Raw genomic sequence first — 22,846 nt, 5'->3', positions numbered from 1 at the left:
ATATAGTTTTGAAGGCTGCATGGGTGGGGTAGGAAGGGGGTTCTTCTCTTGCTCTGATTTAAGATCCAAGCTGGGGGGGAAATCAAGAACTGCAATGCTCACTTTGTATCTGAGGGGGGCACCATGAGCCCCCCCTGACTTGTATTTCTGAGCACGAAAATGCAATTATCCATGACAATTCTACTCAATACAATACACCACCTCTCTCTGTCAACTGGTGTGTTCTCCAGGTTACAGGTGCAGCTTCCGGGATGCCTATAGAACCTCTATTTGCCTTGAAATGGTTTTCGTCTTTATTCACTATCCTGGTGTCAGAAGATGAGCAGCCAGATTCTGTAGCATGTTATTCTGGTGACGTGGACAGATGTTCACTTTTAGCGGCCCATCAGCCTCTGTGGTTGTCAACTATTACTACCTCATCTTTAAAAGACTCTGAAATCTTGCCCAAACCCCCCCAATATTTTTGCAGAAATGTAACTGGACAGCATGCTCCTGAGACAGGATTCCTCATATTCTTGTTCAGGGACCTTCCATCCAGTAGGCCTGAACAACAAGTAACAATAAAATTTCAAGATACAAAGCCTGCTATGGTGTGTGTGTGTGTCTGTGTTTCCAAATGCTAGATGAGATCCCAGGATTGCATCTTTTGGGAAGTCCTGGGTAGGATCTACACTACTGCTTTAAAGCGCTTTATTGCAGTTTTGACAACTGTTGGGGCCCAGGACACACTGCATATAGAGTTTTCAAAATGTTTTCAAAGTCCTTTAAAGCACTTTAAAGCAGTAGTGTAGATCCCCATCAGGATTCCTGAGGGGAAAAGTGCCTTTCATCTTATAAATGTATCTATCTATATATGTGGGATTGCTGCCCTGAAAAATATATGTTTGAAATCCCAATTGAATTTTGAATACTCATGCATGTCTTTCAGCTCGAAAAAGCAGCTAGCCAAAATGATATCAGATTTTTAGGAAATAAAACAGAGAGAAAAATGAAGACTCAGCTTTCCTACTGCAACTGGTGAAATAGCCCAGTAAACTCTTCTGTTGCTTAGATGAAGAGGCTGACAGTGGTTCAGTTGGAGGGAGATACAGGAGGAGGGAGATGTGTGGCAAAGATGACATTTCATAAAATATGCACAACGATGACTTGGCTGACCACTCTTTCATTTATAATGCATTGTGGTTCATGAATGTTTTCCATAGTTTGTTTTGTTTTACACATAAAAAAATTAAGGAAAGCAAAACAGTTGACACCTCTCTCTGAATTTCCATGATCAAGGATATGAAACCTTGAAGAGTATTTCCTATTTAAATACTATTAGTAAGTTCTTAAAATTAAATTCATAATGAGTAATGCATTGTTAAATGTTATTGTATTTATTCAACAAGTTTCTTTAAAAAAGACTCAAGGCATCTGATCACATGGGGTTACAACCTATTATGGTCTGCTTTTCTTGAAACCTATGCATAACTCTCTCTCTCTCTCCCTCTCTTTTTTTAAATGAATGGTATATCTGATGGGGGAAAATGATGATATTCCTAGATATGTAATGTGGGTTTTTTCCATGTTTTTTTTTTGTTCTGTTTTGTTAATATTCACAATAAAAAATAAAAGAAAAAACAACCAAAAAAGAGTTGAATATACTCCTAAACTGTCAGGGTCATCCCTTCTGTTTGCAAAAACCAAACAAGTGCAAGAATCGGGTCAAGCTTACATGGCCTTTTCATTCAGTGGCTACCCCGCCGGCCTTGCTGCTCAGCTCTGTGTCTTCATTGAGTTTAATGGAGGCATGTCAAAGCTAGACATCCACTCCCTGCCCTCCGCCAAGGTTGCAGAAGGTACTTGCCCTCCCTCCCAGCTATTCTCTAGTTGCCTTTTAATGGAGGGCGGGGAAGGAAGACGGATGAGGACAGTTCAGAGGTCCTATTAGGCTATGCAAAGGTCATCATTGAAAACAGAGTGGAAGGTTGCATGATACAAATGCAGAAGACATGAGAGATCCAGTGGGAGAATGGACAGCATAAATCTAATGTAGACCGAAAAGAGGAGGACAGGAAGAAGAAGGGCAGCGTTTAGCATCATGAGCAAAGTAAGACATTGAGGCCTCATTGTACGTGCTCAGTTTAGGCCTGTTTTCAAAGCTGTTGGAGCCATGACGTACATGTTAGTAGATCCTATATAGGGCAGATGATTAGAAGACGGGGGAGAGTGCTCAGGCACACAGAGCTGGAAAGAGTGCAGAAAAGAGCAACTAAAATGATCAAGGGGCTGGAGCATCTCCCCTATGCGGGAAGGTTGCAACATCCTGATAGCTATGTGCTTCATCCAGCATCAGAGACAGTATGCCTATTGTACACCAGTTGCTGGGGAACATAGGCAGGAGGGTGCTGTTGCAGTCATGTTCTGCTTGTGGCTTTCCTATGGGCAGCTGGTTGGCCACTGTATGAATAGAAGGCTTGACTAGATGGACCCTTGGTCTGAGCCAGCATGGCACTTCTTATGTTCTTACACATCATCATCAACAACATCATCAACATCACCATCCATTTCTATACTGCCCAATAGCAGAAGCTCTCTGGCCAATTCACAACAATGTAGAATGCATAAGAGGGCAGAAAGAAAATTTAAAGGGCAAGATGTAAATGTAATAGGATAGATTCTAAAGCCAAAGATAAGGATGTGTCAGTCCCTGTCATTTCAATGGGGAAAAGCAAATCACATATATTGAAGCTTCTCCTATTGAAATCAATGAGGTTTAAAAGGGCTACGCTGGGTGGATCATGCCTTCAGAGAGCAACACTTTGGTCCCTGGGAGGATGTCCCAGGGGTGATAAGATACTGTGGATCTCCAACAACAAGATGGAAGGCAGAGATCTGACTTCGGAGGAGGGCATCTGACTGTGCCTCTCCACCCCTAGCCCCTCCATATCCCTTCCAGTAATTGATAATCAAAACATCATCCCCACAGTGGCTGAGCCTCTCCGCTCAGACTAATTGGGAGGATGCTCATGGGTCAGTCTGCACCTCTCCTTTCACCTTCATAGGAATGGGAGAAACAGGGATGTTCAAGCTTGCTGAAATTCTCCGAACTTCACTTTGAAGTTCGGTTTTGCTCCCTTCTGCTGTTGTTTGCAATCTGTTTTTTGGGTTGTCCAAATAGGGAAAGTGTGCCTTTCTCTGTGCATTTTTCAAAAATGTGCACTTTACCCCTATTGACTAAAGTGTGAAAATGCATATTTTCCTAATGCGATTGCAAGTTCAGGAATGTGCAAACATTCCCCCTCCCAAAAAAGCACTCCTATTTGTATTCGGAGTTGAGAACGGGGCATGTTTGGATGCTTTGCAAATTGGAATGAAATTCTTGAGCATCCCTGCTTCCGTTTACCTTTCTCACGGTTTTATTTTGCGGCAGTGCTGGAGAAGTTTCCTAGAGGCTGAATAGAGGAGAAAAATCTAAAGGAATCCCTGGGCTGAGGTGAAAAGATGGAGAAAGAAGGATACAGATAAGTGGAAATAACATTCCTTTGGGGAATAAGGGAGATGGGTAGGAAGAGATGTTCAGGGTGGGAACCAGCCTTGTTTTTGATGGAAGACTTCTTTGTCATGCTGTCGAAGCAATAAAGAGGAAACAGCATCCAGGCACCCTAGAGATCAAGAAGTACTTTTTTGTCCCTATGAAGCCGCTCCAATATGAGGCAGAAGGAGCAGGTCAATGGAAAGACATAATGCTTCTTCAGCAGCCCATCTCAACTCACGGCATGCCTTGATGCGCATGCAGTTTGCACCTCTGGAAAGGTCAGGTCTAGTCTAGTCCCCAGGCTTATAATGAAAAGCTAATAAAAGAGGCTAATAGTAGCACTTCCATAAGGCAACATGGACAGAAGGATAACCCAATTTGTAAATAACTCACATAAATCAAAGAGAAAGCCAGTAGACAGGGAGTGGATTGGAGGTTAGCCTTGGACAAGGCTGATGTAACATGGGAAGAAAATCCAATTTAGAAGGTCTACAAAACAAGATGCCGCCTTCAAAGGGCCAGTTTTATAAATGCAGGAGGGAGAGGGAGAGGGAGAGGGAGAGGGAGAGGGAGAGGGAGAGGGAGAGGGAGAGGGAGAGAGAGATCATATACAGGGAAACAATACAGCCGTGCTTGGGTCTAATGAATGGGCTGGGAACAATGGATGCTGGAGCACTGCTAAAGTTTGGCGGGTGTGGAATGCATCAGTGCTTGGATGGCAGACCATTTGGAGCACCATCTAAATCTCATTAAGACTTCATCAGGAAAGCATGGCAGTTAAAAATAAATATGATGCACTCTCGCTCTCTCTAGGTGCCGTCCTATTCACTATGTTCTGCTTCTTCATACTGGTCATTTTGCTAAGTTAGGGAGATACAGGCTTCAGGTAACCTATAATAATAAAAGAGGATGTGTGTCTGCCCATCCATCCACCTGTCTGCCAGCACCAGTGTGCCAAGATTGTGAAACCAAGCCCTAAACTACACCAAGCAGGATATTGCACTATGAAAGCAGTATATAAAAGGCAGGAGCCACACCAAGCAGGATATAGTGGTATGAAAATGGTATATGGTACGTGTCAATGGGCCTCAACAGTTGTCACCACATTTCAATACCGCTATAAAGCTGTAGTGTGGCTCCTGCCTTTTACATACCGCTTTCATAGTGCAACATCCTGCTTGGTGTAGATTAGGCTCTAGAGACCTGGAACTTGGTGTGCATCCTAAGGGAACTCTAGGGGTTTGCAGTTCAAATGCATTAATCAATTTAAATTATTTTTCATGTGCCCATGTGATTGAAGCCTGAAGTAACATCTTCAGCCACTATGCTAACCAGCACATAGCTTTGAAGACCATGCAGTTGGAAACCAGGGGAGAATAGCAGACCGAGGGACACAGTTATATGGCTGTTCCTTCCCCCCTGCTATGGGAATGTCCCCTCAGGGAAATGGAGTAGACAGACACCACATTCAGGAAGCTAGAGGGGTCTACAATGGCAGGGGCTATGCCTAGGGATTCCAGACGCCCTGGTTTTACAATGACCCTGTTCAGACAACACACTAAGCCATGGTGGTTAAACATTTTGAGCTAAACATGATGGCTTAGCATGTCGTGTGAACCATGACTGTGTCGTGAACCATTCCTAAGCATAGTAGCTACATAACCATGGTTTAAACATGCAAAAGAGTTAGCAGCCATGGCTTAGCGTGTTGCTTCAACAACCCCCAATATGTCCAACTCTCATAACAGCATAAGGCTTTGCTTATAATCCAAGTGTCTAGGTTTCAAACTAAGGGCGATTCCAACCTGTGTGAAGCTGGGGTCTAATAGAAAATAAGTACAAAATAAGAGGTGGTACACCACAGTACCAATGGAGTTTTTCAGTTTTTCACTTCCTCGTGGGGTTTCCCTGCTTTTCCTGCACCTATTTCCAGTCTGTGTCAGTTCCTCATGTGGCTGTTCTTAAAATGGTTCTGCCTTGTTTCTGCCTTTTTGTGATTCTATTAACTGCCTGAAAATAATTATTTAAATTTGTATTTAAGCATGTATTTTATACTAAAATACACGTTTTTAAAGAGTTTTGGTACATTGCTGAGCTGAAAGCTTCATTTGCAAAATTTGGACAATGGCAAATCCAAAGGATATTTACATTCCTATCAGTCTGGGAGATGAACATCACACCAGTTCACAACCAAATTCACAAAGATCCAATATTGCAAGTATCCCTAATTTATATATCTACATGGATCTTGGCTCAAGAGGTGGTTCACATCCTATATATCACCCATTAAAAATACAGCAGCAGTACAATCTTATAATGTCTACTCAGAAGGAAGTCCCACTAATTTAAGGGCACAATCCTGTGCACATTTAGTCAGAAAAAAGGAGTGCTGAGCCAAATCCTGCCCCCTATTTTGGGGAATGTTTTCTCTTTCTATAAAAGAGGCATGGTTTTTTCTGCCTCTTTCTCAGGGAGGGGAAGGATTTCAGAGAATTTTTTTCCTTGGGGAGGAGGACAGCATTTCCACATATGAAACTCACTACCACAGGATGTAGCGATGGCCACCAGTTTGGATGGCTTTAAAAAGGGGGTGGATAAATTCCTGGAGGCGAAGGCTATCAATGGCTACTAGCCCAGATAGTTGTGTGCTATTTCCAGTAGTTTAGGCAGTAAGCCTATGTGCACCAATTGCTGGGGAACACGGGTGGGAGGGTGCTGTTGCACCATGTCCTACCTTGTTCATCCCAGGCCGATGGCTGGTTGGCCACTGTGTGAACAGAGTGCTGGACTAGATGGACCCTTGGTCTGATCCAGCAGGGCTCTTCTTGCGTTCTTAAGGAATTCATCACATAGAGTCAGAACAACTGGTTGGCCACTGTGTGAACAGAGGGCTGGACTAGATGGGCCCTTGGTCTGATCCAGCATCAGGGCCCTTCTTATGTTCTTATGTTCAAGTTCTTCCTGCATGCCTTGTTGTAAAGTAAAATAGTCCCTTTTTGCAGCTGACACGCCACCAAATTTTGGCGGCAGGGCTGGTGGTGAGGCAGCAGGGACCACAAAAAGGGTAGGGCCATGTGTTGCCCAGCCCTATTTTATACTAATGTTAATCGCTTTTGCTGTTTGCATTTTGGTTTATGCTGTTGCTAGTTTTATGCTGCTTTTCATTTACTGCTTTTTGTGGTTTTAATATTTCACTATGAACTGCCCCCCAAACGTTTCTTAATGGGTGGTATACAAATAACAGGCATAGCAGTAATGTCGATGGATAGATGGAGTGAACATAGATCCCATGACTTAGAGCCTTTGTACATGTTACACGCAACACGCGGAGCCAACTTGCGGCAGCCCCATTACCCTGCCTTCTACTGCTACAAGATGCCATGAGGCCCACCATGCGCCTCTCCCAAATTTGTGGGGAAACGTTCCCCACCAGCAGTAGCATGGAAAATACGCACGCAGTCCTGAAAAGTGGGAGATAACGTTTATGTAAAAGAGGTATCAGAATATGTGGTATCTGCTCTCATTTCGTGTTGTACTACTATAATCTCTGGTCAATTTGGTTTTGCAGGGTTTTATTTATTTATTTACAAAAAAAACTGCACTGCCTGTTTATCAAGAATGGGAGGAGCATCCACAGTTTGATCATACTGCCTTTGACAATTGGGGTAGGGTGAGGGGATCACCGTCTCATCTTTCTTCTTTTTAAAAAACAAAATTAACAAAATAACGCAAAATATACTTCCCCTGCAGAATGTGGAAGAATAGAAAAGGGCAGTCTAAGTCCATTTCTGTTGGGGGGGGGTTGCTCTCTTTTTCCTTCCCTCGCTCTTTCCCTGGCACTTTTAACTGGGTGAGTGATTGCATTAATTAATTTCTTTTACCTTTTAGAAAAGCCTGGAACTCCCTGCCCTTATCTTCATTGATTTTGCCTTCCAGAGAGGAGAGCGTCTTGCTCACATCACTCATGACGACCGAAATGTTGTCAACCTTCTTCTGTAGCAAAGTCAGTTTCATCTCCTGGCTGCTAATCTGTTCATTCATTTTTTGTGCAACTGCTAGGTAAGGTGGGGGGAGAATAAAACAAAAGAAGAAGAAAGTCATTAAATTAATCACAAAGGAGAAAACAGAAAGCACTGAAACAAAAATTCAACCACCAATTGCCCAAACTGGAGTGAGAAGTTTCTGCAGCCATTAATAAGAATAGACCATTTGGATTTCCATCATGTATCTGGAGTTATGAGTGACACTCATACAAGCATAGCAGCAAATAATTGCCAAATAATCCATATTCATTACAGAGTCGTTATAATTCCAGGAGAGTAGATTGAATAGTTAACAGAAATTTAATGAGCATAAGTGGAATCTTCTTCTAGTTAGTTGGTGTCCTGTGGAGGATTCAGTTCTACTGTTTAAATAAATGCATTATGCTCCTACAGAGTGATCCCAAAAATTGGTTTGGCTGCCACTGTGCAAACAGTCTTTGCACTGCAAAAATTAAGCCAGAAGCTTAACCCACTCCTGAAAAATGTCATTAGCTGGGTTGAAAACTGTTTTTCCTTTGCTAAAGATTTCTTGGATGTTTTGTGTGAACAGGAACTTCTCAATTGATGGCCCAAAGCAGAACAGTAAATGGCACCCTCCCCCCTGACCCCGACCCAAATCCACCCACCTAAATCAAGGTGCATAGTATTCCAAAGCAGCCAAGTAACTTTGGTGCATGAGGAAGCAAGTCCACAAGCACCTCTCCCCATTCCTGGCAATAAATATACTGCCTCGTCTTTGCCTAGTGGTAGGGCCGGCCCTACCTCTGTTTGCACAATGGCAGCTTATCTTAAGTAAAATAAGTGTTTAGACTGACCAGGAACACTGATGGGAACATGGCGACAGTGAGTTCCATATGTCTACCAACAGGGCTGCCAAGCCACAACCAGGTAGGGCGTCCAGTAAGACATTGCATACACACACACACACACACACACACACACACACACACACACACAAAGAGAGAGGACATGTACTGCTATCCCCATCCCCCAAAAGAAGGCAAAAGAGGGTGCAGCGCTGCACAAAAGTGGCCTATGCTAATTGATATGCGTAGATAGAAATTGAGAAATAATTATTATATTTTGAATAGAAATACAGTACATGTCACCATAGTGTGGAAATACCAGCATTATCGTGCTTGCGAGCAACAGCTGTTTGGAATACCTTCCATGGGCTTCCTTTGAATATTTGGACTCATATCGTATATTGTGGGGAGTGACATCTGATTTCATTTAATTTTTGAAACTTTTAAGTCAGCCCCAAGAGAAAATAGCCCACAGTACTAATTAGCTTGGCAAATTGGCCATTGAGGAAGACCAAGGCTCGACACACGTCTGGCCAAATGGATCAATTTTACTGAGCATTTCCGGTCTAGCATTTTGATTGTCTTGTTGTATTATTGTACTTGTGAAATGCTCTGTGTATGTTATTTTTAACATTATATTTTAGTATATAAAATTGCATTTTTTACCTGTTTCCTTAACTTCCTTGTTTTCATTCAACCATAGTGTGAAAGCCTGTGACCAGTAACCTGTGTGCCTTGCTGATTCTACTGTCCAGGGCTAGATCTACCCTACTGCTTTATAGTGCACTGATAACTGTTGGGGTACATTACACATTCCATATGTGTGTCATTCGTAGTGTAATTTCCTGCTTTTTATTCCACATTGTCCAAAATACCGCAACGAATGCCATTCTGTCTTACGAGGTATAAACGTGCAAGAGAGAGATAGCATTACCATGATGGAAACGTAGTGATTTGACACAAGGTGTCGATCCAGCTCAGGTGCTGTTGATGACCAACTTCAAGGCCCAGCTCTCCCATCTGTGGGTTGTTTAGCTTTAAACTGGTCTTGGATTAACAGCCCTTCAAATAAAGTATGTCTTCAAATAGAGGACTGTCCTATGACAGACCTTCGAGTAGAGGCCTGCCTGTGGCGTTACACCCCACAAGTCAATTCCAAGTGTATGTCTGCAGTTTGTAAGTCTGTGGTTTGTAGAATGTTGGCCTGAGTGGGCGGAGTTAGAAGGTCTTGGGAGGGGGGAGGAGTGATATATATAAGGGAATGACTGAGGGGATTGAGAGGTTCTTGTTCTTGTTCTTTTCAGGAAACCTTTTCAGGGAGACTTGTTAGGGACTCTTAGAGTCTGTAGTGCTCTCTGTGTTTATGGTACTTAAATTCTGGGAAATTTGAGAGTCAGTGTAGTGAGTGGTGTCTTTAGGGTGTGGTGTGCACATAGTGGAAGCATATTAATCAATACCGATAATAAAGAAAGTTCAAGAGTGATTGTGTGAGAAAAAGGAAAGCATGAATGTGAGAGTGACAGGATTGTATGGAAGGTTTCAAAAAGGTTTTTAAATGTTGTTATTTGAAACAAAGCTTATGAACTTTTAAAAATAAATTCTGATTGTTTGTTTTAAAACTATCACAAAAATCCCACGTGTCTGTTTGACGTTTATCATCTTAAGTTTACACATTCAGCACCCACTCTGACAATCATTCACCTAAACAGATATAACTCACAGCGCATTATTATATATATTAAAACCCATTCTCCATTTTAAACCACTTTCTCCACATAGTTTGGAGGAAGGTGGGCTTTATCCCTTGCCTCAGGCGTACCAAGTGGTGGTGCTTGGTGTGAGCAGGGAGTAGCCTCGGCCGGGTCTGTTGTTCAGAGCCTGTGTCGCCCCATAATAAGTGGTGGCAGACATGAGGTCTGGTGTTCAGAGCCTGTGTCATGGCACTGCCCTCTGTAAAGAGGACACCTGGGCCACCAGCCGCTCATCCTTTAACTCTCCCAAAGCGGGGAGAGGCAGCTGCCCGTTTTATCTCTGAACTTTTCATGGGCCCCTTCCCCTTACCTGCTGCAAGGAACAGGGCTCCAGCTATGCAGCACAGCAGGTGAGGGAACAGGTGAGTGACAGGAACAGAAGAGGAGCAGACAGGGGGTGATATTACCACTGGAGGCTGGTGGCTCCATGTTTGGTGGAGCAGTGAATCCTTTCTAGCGCTCAGTGAAAACCAGCCAGAACTCTAAAGGCGTTATCCACGGTGCTGAACCTTTCAGGGGTGGGGTTCAGCACCTTGGATAGCTCCTTTAGAGTTAAGGCTGGTTCTGACTAAAACCCAGAATGGATTCACATCCCTACCAAAATCAGAGCTACCAGCTTCCAGTTGACATGAGTCCTTGTCTCCTGCTACATTGAGAGACTGAAAGGAATGCAGCCAATCTTTGCTTAGTTTGTAAGGTGGCAAAGGTGTGATTACCGCTCTGTCATTACCTCCGGGCCACTGAATGGCTGTAGCAGCTAATAAAATCAGGCATGAATAACAATTTAACATACGCCATTCCAGCGCTGGAGGTCATTGCGTCTAGTAACATTGTCCCCGAACATTATTTTTCCTTCCGACGCAATGGTGCCCATGTAAGCCCATTCTCTATCGATATCCTGTTCCCCCAATACACACCCATACACACACACACCTTTCTGAGCAGGCCCCACAAAGGAAACAAGATTGCAAGAGATGACGATGTTTCTTCCCCTCGCTTTTGGTGGCCGGGGGGATTTCTTTTGTTCTGGTTTTAATAAATAGTGTTGACAATGATTGTGTTAGGAACTGTAGTAATTACAACCGCTGACCTGGGTCGCTGATGTCCGGCTGCAGTTGGTTTCCCAGGGTTCCCTCATTGACAGCTGCATTGCTCTCGGCCTGGTTGCTGTGTATAAGCAATTGATCCTTTTGGGCTAAAGAAAGAAAGAAAAGAATGGAGAATGAAACATTCAGCATGACTGATTCATCTAGTACATGGCAATATCATTGCTGGTGTTCTTCCTTGGCCTCCACCGCTTACTCAGCTAAATTCTAATCATTTGTGCTGATTCCTGAGTTAGCTGCTTTGCCCATCTGGACCACATGCTATGCCACCATATTGGTAGGGGATAGTGAATGGCTTTAATTCTTACCAGAGAGGATTATAAGTGTCTCCTCCAGGTTGCAATTGATTGCGATTTGCGGAAGCTTTGGGCTAATGCAAGGTTCACCCTCCCTTATCATTAAGAACACTTGGAGAGCTGCAAGATTAATGCTGAAGTAGAGGCTTAAAGAAGGGCACTGAGCAAGGCCGGCATAATAATTACATCGTGCCCATCGCTCAGCTCCGGCGATCACGGGCGATGGCAATCCAGGTAATGGGTTCGTATTAGGGATGCTGCAGAAGTCTACGAGGTTTCGATCTGGATTTCAACTTTGCCCTTTCATAAAGCTCAGAGGATTTTCGAGCTTCTGGTTGAAAATACGCAGCACATTTGGAAAACTTTGCTGAGACCGGGGGACTGAGAGAAGGATAGGATTTCACTGATGCCCAGCCTTAACATGGCCTCATCTTTGGGTTGTCTGTTAAACCTTCACTATTGAAGGGGCATTAGTAAATCCCTGGTGAGAAGGCTATCAATGGCTAATAGTCCTGACGGCTATGTGCTACCTTCAGTATCAGAGGTAGCAAGCCTATACACACCATTTGCTGGGGAATATGGGCCGGGGGGTGCTGTTGCACTTATGTCCTGCTTGTGAGTTTCCCATGAGCAACTGGTTGGCCCCTGTATGAACAGAGTGCTGGACTAGATGGACCCTTAGTCTGATCCAGCATGGCTCTTATGTTCTCAGAATGCTGGACTAGAGAGGCCATTGGTTTGATCAAGCACAGTTCTTCTTAGGGTGCGTGGGTGGGTGGATGTGAATGAGTGTGTCTACAGTGCAGTCCTCAAGCTTAAGATGGTGTGGCAAGAGTTTGTGGCAATATCGGATTAGTGACAGGAAATGTAACCCTCACACTTCCTTATAATATCAATGGCTGCTGCTGTGCATGCTTGTGTGACAGTGTCTAGGCCTGAAGCCTACACTTCCAAAAGCACTTCTATCCACCAGGGACCCTTGCTTGAGTAAGGCTGAGAAAAGGAGGACAGGAAGCAGGGAGGCCTGGCCGAGGCGGGGGTGGGTGGGGGAGGTAAGTGTAATGAAGGCCATCAGACTTCATCAACCTCCCAGTGAGATTGTCAAGAGTATGATGGGGTCCAATTCAGAATAAAAATCAAGCAAAAGCGATATATTTTCTCCCATTTATCCAGCAATCTTAAAAAATCATTTTTACTTTGAATTGGGCCAGGGGGAGTTTGCTCATCACTAATAATATCACACTGTACTCTAGATAAGAATGAGGAATAATTAAATCTATATTGAGAGGTTACCCAAGGGGCACGCAAGAGAACCATATCATTTTTAATAACGAAGGAACAAAATTGCACTCCAGATGCTTGAGAATACTCTGAAATGATCTTTTAAAAGAGGCACTTCCCAGTAAGTGTGAGGGGCAGGAATTCTATAGTAAATTACCACCATTTGTAGTGTGTTTTCTGCTTCAAAGAAATGGATTCCTTCCATTTGTTTGTGCATGCGGTACTACTGCACTCACAAAACATCTCACTACAAAGAGGGTGACGACAAAAAGCTTCCATACGTTATACATCTATACTGCTAGTTGGGCATTCAAAGTGCTTCTTATATAATGCAACAGTAATCCTAAGAGCAACTCTGTGAGTAGATCAGTAGCCATTACTGCGTAATGCAGTGAGAAGGAGGCAGCTTTGGGTCTGAGGGTCAACTCATGACAATAGTGCCCTTTGATAGGCCTCCTCCTACAAAACTGGAAGCCCCCATGAGCACTGATGGACCTCCAATGTGTGCCGGGCAGGTAGCTTGGAGTTGCAATTTAAATCTTTTACAAGGTTCTGGAGCAGGGATGAGAAATTAGGACAGGGGGCAAAATCCGCCCTCTGGTGGTCCCAATCTGACCCTCAGAAGTTCCCCAGAATTCCATACCCCTTACCCTGTTGGGAATATTGTAAATTCATCTGCAAGTTACTGGAAGGGGGCAGTGATGCTGTTAGTTAATGCATGGGAATTTAGATCACAGCTAACCTTAGGATCTCTATAGCCTACAGTGTGGTTTCCTGTGGCTTCTTCTTTTTGCTTCTCCCCTTCCTTCCCCCCCCTCTCTCTCTCTGATTTCCACCATTGCCGAAAGCACATGTGTTTGCTCTCTCACTCCTGCCAGTCTATTGGAACACAAAATGGACTGAACAGATTCTTTTGAAACTCTAAGCTGGAGCTGCATTGTATATGCAAGAAGATTTGTGAGTAAAACTGTTTTCTTCACTTAAGAAGGGCGTGGCCTCCTTTATATCCTGTGTGCATGAGGGACTGATAAACGCTCATTCTGTTTTGCCTTTTTGTGTTTTTCTCTGCTAATTGCCTTTCTAGCAGGAGGCATCAATACTAAATAATCCCATTGTGCCCCTTGGCTCCATCCCCATCCCTGATATCAATCCTTTGGTGGTTCCAATGCTTTTGTGCTTCCTTCCCCCCACCCCAGTTCTAAAAGGTTGAAATGCCTCCCCCAAGACTTAGTTCCTGGCAGTAAGAGCATTTAGATAAAATATGCTGGCATTTTTTGATACGTTGGTCCAGCCACGCCCACTGCTGAAAGGTGGCCCCCGAGAGCTTCTCTGAAATGAAAGGACACCTCAGGCTAAATGAGGTTCTGCACCCCTGCTCTGGAGTGACCCCAGTGCAGTCTTGCTCAGGGAGATAGTGAGAAGTTAAAGCCACCTGACATTCATCGTAGCACCAGAAAAGGGGAACGAAGGGTAGGTGTCTCCAGTGGGTCCTGCTATGATGCAGGATCTGATGATGGCCCTAGTTAAGTGATCAATGGCTACTAGTCATGACTATATATTGCCTCCAGTATCAAAGGCAGTAAACCTCTGTATACCAGTTGCTGGGGGACACAAGTGAGGTGTTTATGCTGTTGCACTCATATCCTATTTGTGGCTGCTGTGTGAACAGGATGCTGGGCCAGAACTACACTACTGCTTTATAGTGGTATTGAAGTGCACTGATCACTGTTGGGGCACAATCCACATTTCCATATACCGCTTTCATAGTGATATATCCTGCTTTTTATTCCGCATTTGTAATGATTTGACACAAGGTGTAGATCTGGCCCCAGACTAGATGGGCCTTTGGTCTGATGCAGCATAATATTTCTTATGTTCTTATGCTTGCCTAAGGCCATCCAACCCATGTATGGCTGAAGTGGCATTGAATAAGGATTTTTTTCTCCGGCCTCAAAGCTTGCATCCTTAGGCTTAGAGAAACTATCTGAGGCCTCTTGGGGAACATTTCAAAGCATCAAGAGTAGAACAAGAAAATACTTTCTGATTTTGCATTATAGTAACAAAGGATGGAGGAGGCTTGACATAAATCAATACAACAGCTAGGTCCATAATTTTCCAGGGACAAGGGGACAGATCAGTCCAGCTTTTTTTTTTCCTCTCGCATATACATAGGTTCTGATGGACCCCATCATTGGACCCGGACCAAATTGGACCCTGGCCACAAAATGGCTCCTTGGATCCCATGGACTCCTTACTAAGGTCACCTGTATGTTCTTCCTGTCTGCAGCCCTAGGTCAGATGGTCAATTGCCCCTTGCTCATGCCCATTTGGCCATCTGTGACTCTTCGACCATGAGCCGGTCTTGCAATTTTGCATGCCCACCTTTGGACCCACACTGAAGAGATTTTGACTGTCACCAAGCCGTGCAGATCCCCCTCAGCAAAGATTGCAGCTTGCTCACAAATTGTGAGCATCATCTTTCACAGCTCATGGACAAGGAGGGGAGATCTTTCATGGTTTTTTTTATTATTATTCATAAAATTATAGATTGATTTGCATTACTGTGCAACCACATATTCTCTCGGGGCTACTTGGGAATGATTGAGTGGGAGAGGAAGAGTAAAGGTATTTTTCTCAAGTGGCACCCCCCAACTGTTCCCTGCTCTTGGAGGACAGCCTGTCCTGCACCCCTAAACTAGCCTGCTACCTACAAATGTAATGGATGACGTTGCCCCATTGCCAGTGTGGAGGTAAGATTCAACTGCCCATTCTGTACATGGAATAGAGGGGTAGGGGCACCATTTTGTCCTTTACAAATTCTCTTGGGCCAGACCTTCCAGTAACTTGGCAGAAGGGCTCAAGCTGAAGTGAAAGTAACTTGGGTCAGGCCTTTGGTTCATGGAGCTCAGTATGATCTACAATGACTTGCAGTGGCTCTCAAGAACAAAAGAAGGGCCATGCTGGATCAGACCAAGGGTCTATCTAGTCCAGCATTCTGTTCACACAGTGGCCAACCAGATTCCCACTGGAAACCCACAAGCAGGACATGAGTAAAATAGCACACACACCGCCCCTGTTCCCCAACACTTGGTGTACAGGAATGCTGCCTCTGATATTGGTGGTAGCATATAGCAATCAAGACTAGTAGCCATTGAAAACTTTCCAGGTCTTCAGACCTACTTGGCGATATCAGTGACTGAACCTGGGATGGTTTGCACTCAGCGGCCGCCATACCCCACCCAAAAACATGCTGCATGTGATATTCCTGAACAAATTGATTGTCCAGATGCCGAGATATTGTTCTGTCAATTTCAGCAATCAAAGACATGTACATTTCAATCAAGCACAAGGAGTTAGAGTAATCAACTTTCTACTCCTGGTTTGGAACGCCTACCATGATGAATGCAGAGCAGACTGCACAGGTGCAAAGTCAGCACATAACTTTGTAATCTCTCTCCATTTTAATTACAAAAAGAGTAAGAATTTTAGGGTAAGGGGACTCATAGCATAATAAAATATCATAATAAAATGAATATTCTGCATGAGCGCAATTTGTATCATGAACCTGTTCATTTTAAACTTTTGACTGTATCACTAGCTTAAACTGTCATTCAAACTGACATGTTCTGCTTGCAGGAGAAGAGTCAGATCACTTGTTTTTCACAGAGAGAAAGTGAGCCCCATGAGTGGGATGGGGATGAGAAATGAGCCACCACGAGAAGAATGGATCAAGAGCTGAGTAGAGCCAAAGTTCTACCAACGGATACAGTCCAAGAGTCCTTCTTACCATGCCCTTTCTCTCTTAGAAACATTAGCCTGCACAACTTGTATGTAGGGATGGGCATATGTGTCAGTTTCACTTTCTCCCTCACTTGATTTTTTTTTAAAAAAAATCTCAAGTTCTTTCTCTCCCAGATATGAAGAACTTCATGAAGTTTGGCATAGACTTATCAAAAAAGAAAGAAAGAAAAGAAAAATCCTCACACATTGGCATCAGCCACATTAAATAGGTACACCTAGTCCCAGCATAAAAACATAAGAAGAGCCATGCTGGATCAGACCAAGGGTCCATCTAAATGAGCACTCGGCTCACACAGTGGCGAATACGCTGTCTGAGGCTCTACGGTGACCATATGAAAAGGAGGACAGGACTCCTGTATCTTTATCAGTTGTATTGAAAAGGGAATTTCAGCAGGTGCCATTTGCATATATGGAGAACCTCATGAAATTTCCTCTTCATCACAACAGTTAAAGCTGCAGGTGCCCTGCCCTCTTTTTAAATCTGGTCACTCTAGTATAGCTACTACAGCTTTAACTGTTGTGTTGAAGAGGGAATTTCACCAGGTTTTCCATATATACAAATGACATCTGCTGAAATTCTCTTTTCTATGCAACTGTTAAAGATACAGGAGCCCTGTCCTCCTTTTCATATGGTCACCCTAGTCTGAGGGAAACCCTGAAGTAGGACATGAACATGGACAAGATCATGAAGGCTAGTTGCATGCCATCTTTTAAATATAAGGAGCTTGTCAGGAGAAAAAAAAGTGGCAACCTTAATTCAGCACAAACATGGTCCTAATCTACACCAAGTAGGATATAGCACCATGAAATTGGTATGAAAGCGGTATATGGTATGTGTCAATGGGTTCCAACAGTTGTCAGTGTACTTCAATGCCGCTATAAAGCAGTAGTGTGGCTCCTGCCTTTTATATGCTGCTTTGATAGTACAATATCCTGCTTGGTGTAGATTAGGCCGCAGTTGAATACACAGGGATTCAAATCTAGACATTTTCAGAGCAAAAGCACTCAAAACTGTGGGCCTGGATAGACAAATAAGTCATTTTTCAGTTTTACCCACATTCCCTTTTTTAAAATCTCAAGATGATTTTGTCCCAAAGGTGAGGAACTTTGCAAATTTTAGTAAATTCTTATCAATCCGGCTATTGGGCAGCATAGAAATGTAACAAATAAATGAATAAATAAATAAAACGGAAGGGAAATGAGAACCTCACTCATCCCTACTTGTGGCAAACTTATAGGGATGGGTGAGATATGCATTGTGGCTCAGTAGGTCCCTGATAACCCCTCTCTTCCCCTCCCTTCTTTTCTGTAGTCTCAAGCAACAGCAAAGCCAAGAGGTTCCTGGGGACCTTGAGGAGCCATCATCCATGGTGGGTGGGCTGTGTTTAGCTTGGCAGCTTACAAGGTGTGCAGCAGGCCTGCTTTACATAGCAACACAAAAACGCCTGCATTAAAAAATATGTCTAGATACTTGAACCGAGTGAAGGGGTTTATGGGGGAGGGAGGGAGAGAGGAGAAGAGAGAAAAGGGGGGGGGGAAACCAGCCTGGATCTCAGCTATGACCTTAAACTGAATTTAAATGAAAAACCTTTCTTTAGATACAAAAGGATTAAGGAAAATAGTTCGACTCTCTATTTCCCCCCCCTCTTATCTTGGTTTCCACAGATCCACTGGGCTTGCTGCTATTTGCAGATAAATGCCTCGGGGGTCACAGGGTTGCCAAGAAGAAAGAAAGGAAGGAGCCGAGGTTTGTTGCCTGGTTGACATGATTTCTAACTCCTAATGCTACTTTGTGTAGAAAAGGCTCTCTAATAGCAGGACCTGGTTATAAAATCTAGTCTGCCTATAACCTGAAGGATCAAGCAGTACTGAATGGGATATATAAACCTCTGATGCAATCAATATTCGTGCTTTCCCCCATTCAAAGGTGGGCCTAGCTTTACCTTGCCCTGATTGAAGCCTGGATTTGCATTCTCCTAGGGCTCATCTACACCAAGCAGGTATTCCACCATGAAAGTGGTATGAAAGCAGTATATAAAAGGCAGGAGCCACACTGCTGCTTTATAGTGGCATTGAAGTGCACAGACAACCGTTGGGGCCCATGACACATACCATGTACTGCTTTCATACCACTTTCATAGTGTTATATCCTGCTTGGTGTAGTTGTGTCATTGGCCCCATTGCACTTCATTACCACTATAAAGCAGTAGTGTGGCTCCTGCTTTTTATATACCGTTTTCATAGTGGAATATCCTGCTTGGTGTAGATGAGCCCTTGGTCACCATCCTTTTCCCTAAGCCTTGCTTTGAATACCTGAAGCTGCCTTTTACCATCAGTCCTCATTGCATAGTGGTCAACATCAGGGGTCTTTTTAAGCCCAGCTGCGTTAGATGCTTTTAGCACTGGAGATGCTAGGAATTACATCTTGGGGCTCATCTACACCAAGCAGGATATTCCACTATGAAAGTGGCATGAAAGTGGTACATAAAAGGCAGGAGCCACATTCTACACAGTTGAAATGGCTCTCTGAAGGGTTCATTACTGGCAGGGGCCCTGTTCAGACAAAACGCTAAACCATGATGTTTAAGCATTTTGAACTAAACGTTATGGCTTAGAGTGTCATGTGAATTATTCCTAACCATGATGACCACATAAGCACACTCACTAACCACTTGCTGCAAAAGGGTTAGTGGCTAACCATGGCTCAGTGTGTTGTCTGAACAGACCCAAAGGGTTCTGGCTGCCTTATCCACCTGAGGATTGGAGCACAAGTACCCCAATGCCAGGCTGCAAAGAAGCTTGCTCAGACAAAAATAGTTTCCATCAGGAAGCCATGGATTATTGTGTTGCCTGAACAGGCCCAGTGACAACTTTAAGATCAAATATGCTGGTGTTTGGGAATTTTGGCCCAGCCCCTTTTGCCCCACAACGGGATTGAGGTCGCCAAGAGCTTCTCCAAAATGGAATCAGGCTCTGAGCTGAAAAAGGTTCAACAGTCCTGAACCTTTGTCACTTCTGACCAACTGGCCCTACTCAAAACACATCAGGAGCTGAGATGAACAAGAGGTTGTACTGAAAGAGGCCACAAATAAATCTGACACACCATAATTATTGAAAGCAACGATTAGGTGCTCCGTGCAGGCATGTGAGATCTAGCTGTCCTTAAAGCTTATCATAGTGGCAGCCCAGGCAACAATATAAGCTGAACGCTCTGCTCACATTTTCAATGGCTGCTGTTATCTTCAGAGGGCCGTAGCTGTCATCAGGAGTTAAATACCTGCATTCATCCCAATTAATTATATAGGAGTTATCAGGTGGCAGCGTGATGATATAATCTATGATGGGAGGAATCAGTTACTTTCCTGTGATAAAGGACCACCTGATGGATGTCCATTTCTTCTTTCACTTACCATTCTTTTGTTCCCAAATATATTTGCTGCTGGTGTGATGGCATCCCCTCTGCCCTCCCAGACAGTCAATCAGACGCAGCACCTTCCATTAAATGAACTAGCTGGTTTGCTTCGAGATATGCTTAGATTTCATAATTCCCAGCCTTCTTTTCAGCTTCAACCATCTTATATTACTTTCTGAATCTAACACTTGCCCTTTAAATGTGGGCCATTTCACACAATGTCCAAAGACACATACTGTATGGGTTTCCTGGTGAACACCTTTCCTCAATGAGTATACCACCATAAACTAGTATTTGCGCCCGTTGTATTTTTCCAGCATACACTTTGGGGAAGGACCATAGCACAGTGGTAGGACATGTTTGCATGCAGAAGGTCCCAGATTCAATCTCAAGCACCTCTATTAAAAACTATCAGGTTGTAGGTGATAGGAAAACTCCCTGTTTGAGGCCCTTTCTACACCATACCAGTGTAGAGGGAAGGAGGGGGAGGATCTCGTGATATCCTGATTGCAAGATCCTCCCTTTAGCCCACATGCAAGCGTGACATCCCAGGAGGAAGGAGGGTGTCGCACCCGCCATTTATTTTATTTTATTAAATAACATGAGTGCATGTGCGCTCCAACTAAATGTAAGGTTGTTTTTAAAAAGAAGCCCCGACCCCACTCCCCACACCCCGATTCCTCCCAGTCTGGTTCCTTCCCTCTACTCACGGGGAGGAGGGAAAAAGCTGGGACTGGCAGCCAGAACTCCTGCAGTTTCAGGACAATCCCAAGACCATGGGAAGAATCAGGTTTTCCCAGGGAGTACTTATCCCTGAGAAAACCCATTCTCATCCCTCCTTCCTCCCAGAATGTACAGGGACTCAGCTATGACCAGCCTGGATTTTCGGGCTGGTGTAGAAATAGCCTGAGACTCTGGAGAGACCCTGTCAGATTAGGAGCACTGAACCTCTTTCAGCTCAAAGGCCTAATTCAATTTCAGCGAAGCCCTTGGGGGACCAAATTCAGATGGTGGGTGGGGACAAAGGAAAGGAAATGGGGCTAAAATACTAAAAGATGCCAGAAAAGGCATTTCAACTTTTTAGATGGTGGAGTGGGGGACTGGGCAAAAGCCAGGAAACTACCCAGCCATCAGTTATCAGGACAAAGGGGGCACTATGCAGGGGAACCATGCAGGGACAAATTGGGATCAGAACCAGGCTGGATTTGGACAGAAGCCCACTCCCTGGGCTACATGGACAAATAGTCTGAGCTGGTATAAGGCAGCTTCCTCTGATCCACTTGCAAAGCCTTGGCTGCATATCTGCTTTCTCCGCTGTGGAATGAGCTCCCCAGAGAGGTCCGCCTGGTGCCTACACTGTACTCCTTTCATCACCAGCTGAAGACCTTTTCATTCTCTCCGTATTTTAACACTTAATTTTAACTTAAATTTTAATTTTACTGTTCTAACTCTGTATTTTAATCTTATATCAATTTTGCTGCATGGTTTTATCCTGGTTGTGCTTTTTATACTGTATTTTGTATTTGTGCTTTTAACTTGTTGGTTGTTTTATTATGGTTTTAATTTTTGTGAACCGCCCAGAGAGCTTCGGCTATTGGGCGGTATAAAAATGTAATAAATAAATAAATAAATAAATCTGAAAAGAAGAACATGGGTGAATTTTCTGGTCAACGCCATGCTTTAAAATGGAAAGTGTAGGTAAGGGTGAGACAAATGGCTCTTCCGTTCTTTTCTGGCCAGCATTAGATGCTCTGAAGATTGATGACAAACCATGTGGAGAGCCACATCGTGGTAGTGAAAGCAGGGAGGGAGAAGTGGCAGGGAGCTTTGGCAGCACCAGACGTCTGGTACCAGCCCTGCAGAGAAGCTCTCAGGGGACGTTTCTGGGGGCCGAAGGCAAATTGGGGCAGGACTGTAGGCAATGGGGCAAGGTCAAAATAGGAGAGGCATTTCAACCTTTAAAAATGGGGGGGCATGCAAAAACTGGGAAACCACCAAATGTTTGGCAATCAGAGGAAAGGGGGATGGCTAGGCGAAGGGGACATGGCTATCTGGGGACCCTCAGAGGGCCGGATTGGGATGCCAGGTGGGCCGCCCCTGCAGTAGATCAGCAAAGGCCTCCAACTTCCCATGGTTTAACGGTGGCATTTTTTACGCTTAAATGTAGAGTTGCATTTGTAGATGCAAGTCACCCCAGGTTATGGCTCATGGCATACAGTAGGTATAGGCTCTGCCCTCCTGAGCTACCATTTTGCCTCTGGCTCCGGCTGGTGGATCTTGAGGTTCCAGTAGAACCAAAGGCACAACAGAGGACACCAGCTAGAAGCCTGCCCTCCTGTTGTGCATAATGTAGTTTTCTTTGACTGCGTATGCGCACGCATCCAAATGTCATGTGTGCGAGTTCAGAGTAGGGGGCCGACTAGGGCCCCCACTGCAACTTGCAGTCCGATGGCCCATCATGGCCCTGGCATGGTCAATCGAGCAGAGCATTCTGCTTCTGGTACTTCAAGCTCCAGCTGCTGTGAGCCCAGAGCTGCAGAATGCATCTCCCAGATTTGGGAAAAGCACCTATAGCCTAGCCTGGCCCCCTGATAGCCTTCTGGTTCAAAATTTGCAGAGGCTGTGATCCCGTCACAGTTAAGCATGTCTAGGTCCCATTGATTTCAAGGATGTGCTTGACTCTCTCATTGAAATCAATGGGTTCTAAAAGTCTTCAACTTTGGCTGGATCATGAGCCAAAAATATGTTCCAGAAAGCCAATGGTTTCTCTCTCCTTTTCTTTCTGTGCCTTTTATTTTAATGCATCAGTAACCGATAATGGAGAGTGAACGCA

The 22,846-nt window shown here is 44.2% G+C and overlaps 1 protein-coding gene across 2 annotated transcripts in view; it reads right to left on the bottom strand.

The window, feature by feature from the left end:
* Positions 1-22,846, bottom strand: part of MMRN1 (multimerin 1) — an 89,568-nt gene that overhangs the window by 28,133 nt on the left and 38,589 nt on the right. Inside the window, exons 4-5 of one of the 2 annotated variants that reach the window (XM_063135329.1) lie at positions 11,208-11,312; positions 7,399-7,572 (exon numbers count right to left, since the gene is read on the bottom strand). In XM_063135329.1, coding sequence (XP_062991399.1) covers positions 7,399-7,572; positions 11,208-11,312 — 279 coding nt within the window. The remainder of the gene's footprint in view (positions 1-7,398; positions 7,573-11,207; positions 11,313-22,846) is intronic. The other variant, XM_063135330.1, reaches the window with a different exon arrangement.

Source organism: Elgaria multicarinata, chromosome 10, assembly GCF_023053635.1.
Source record: "Elgaria multicarinata webbii isolate HBS135686 ecotype San Diego chromosome 10, rElgMul1.1.pri, whole genome shotgun sequence".
Classification (NCBI taxonomy): Eukaryota; Metazoa; Chordata; class Lepidosauria; order Squamata; family Anguidae; genus Elgaria; species Elgaria multicarinata.
This window is presented reverse-complemented; position numbering and strand designations above follow the sequence as displayed.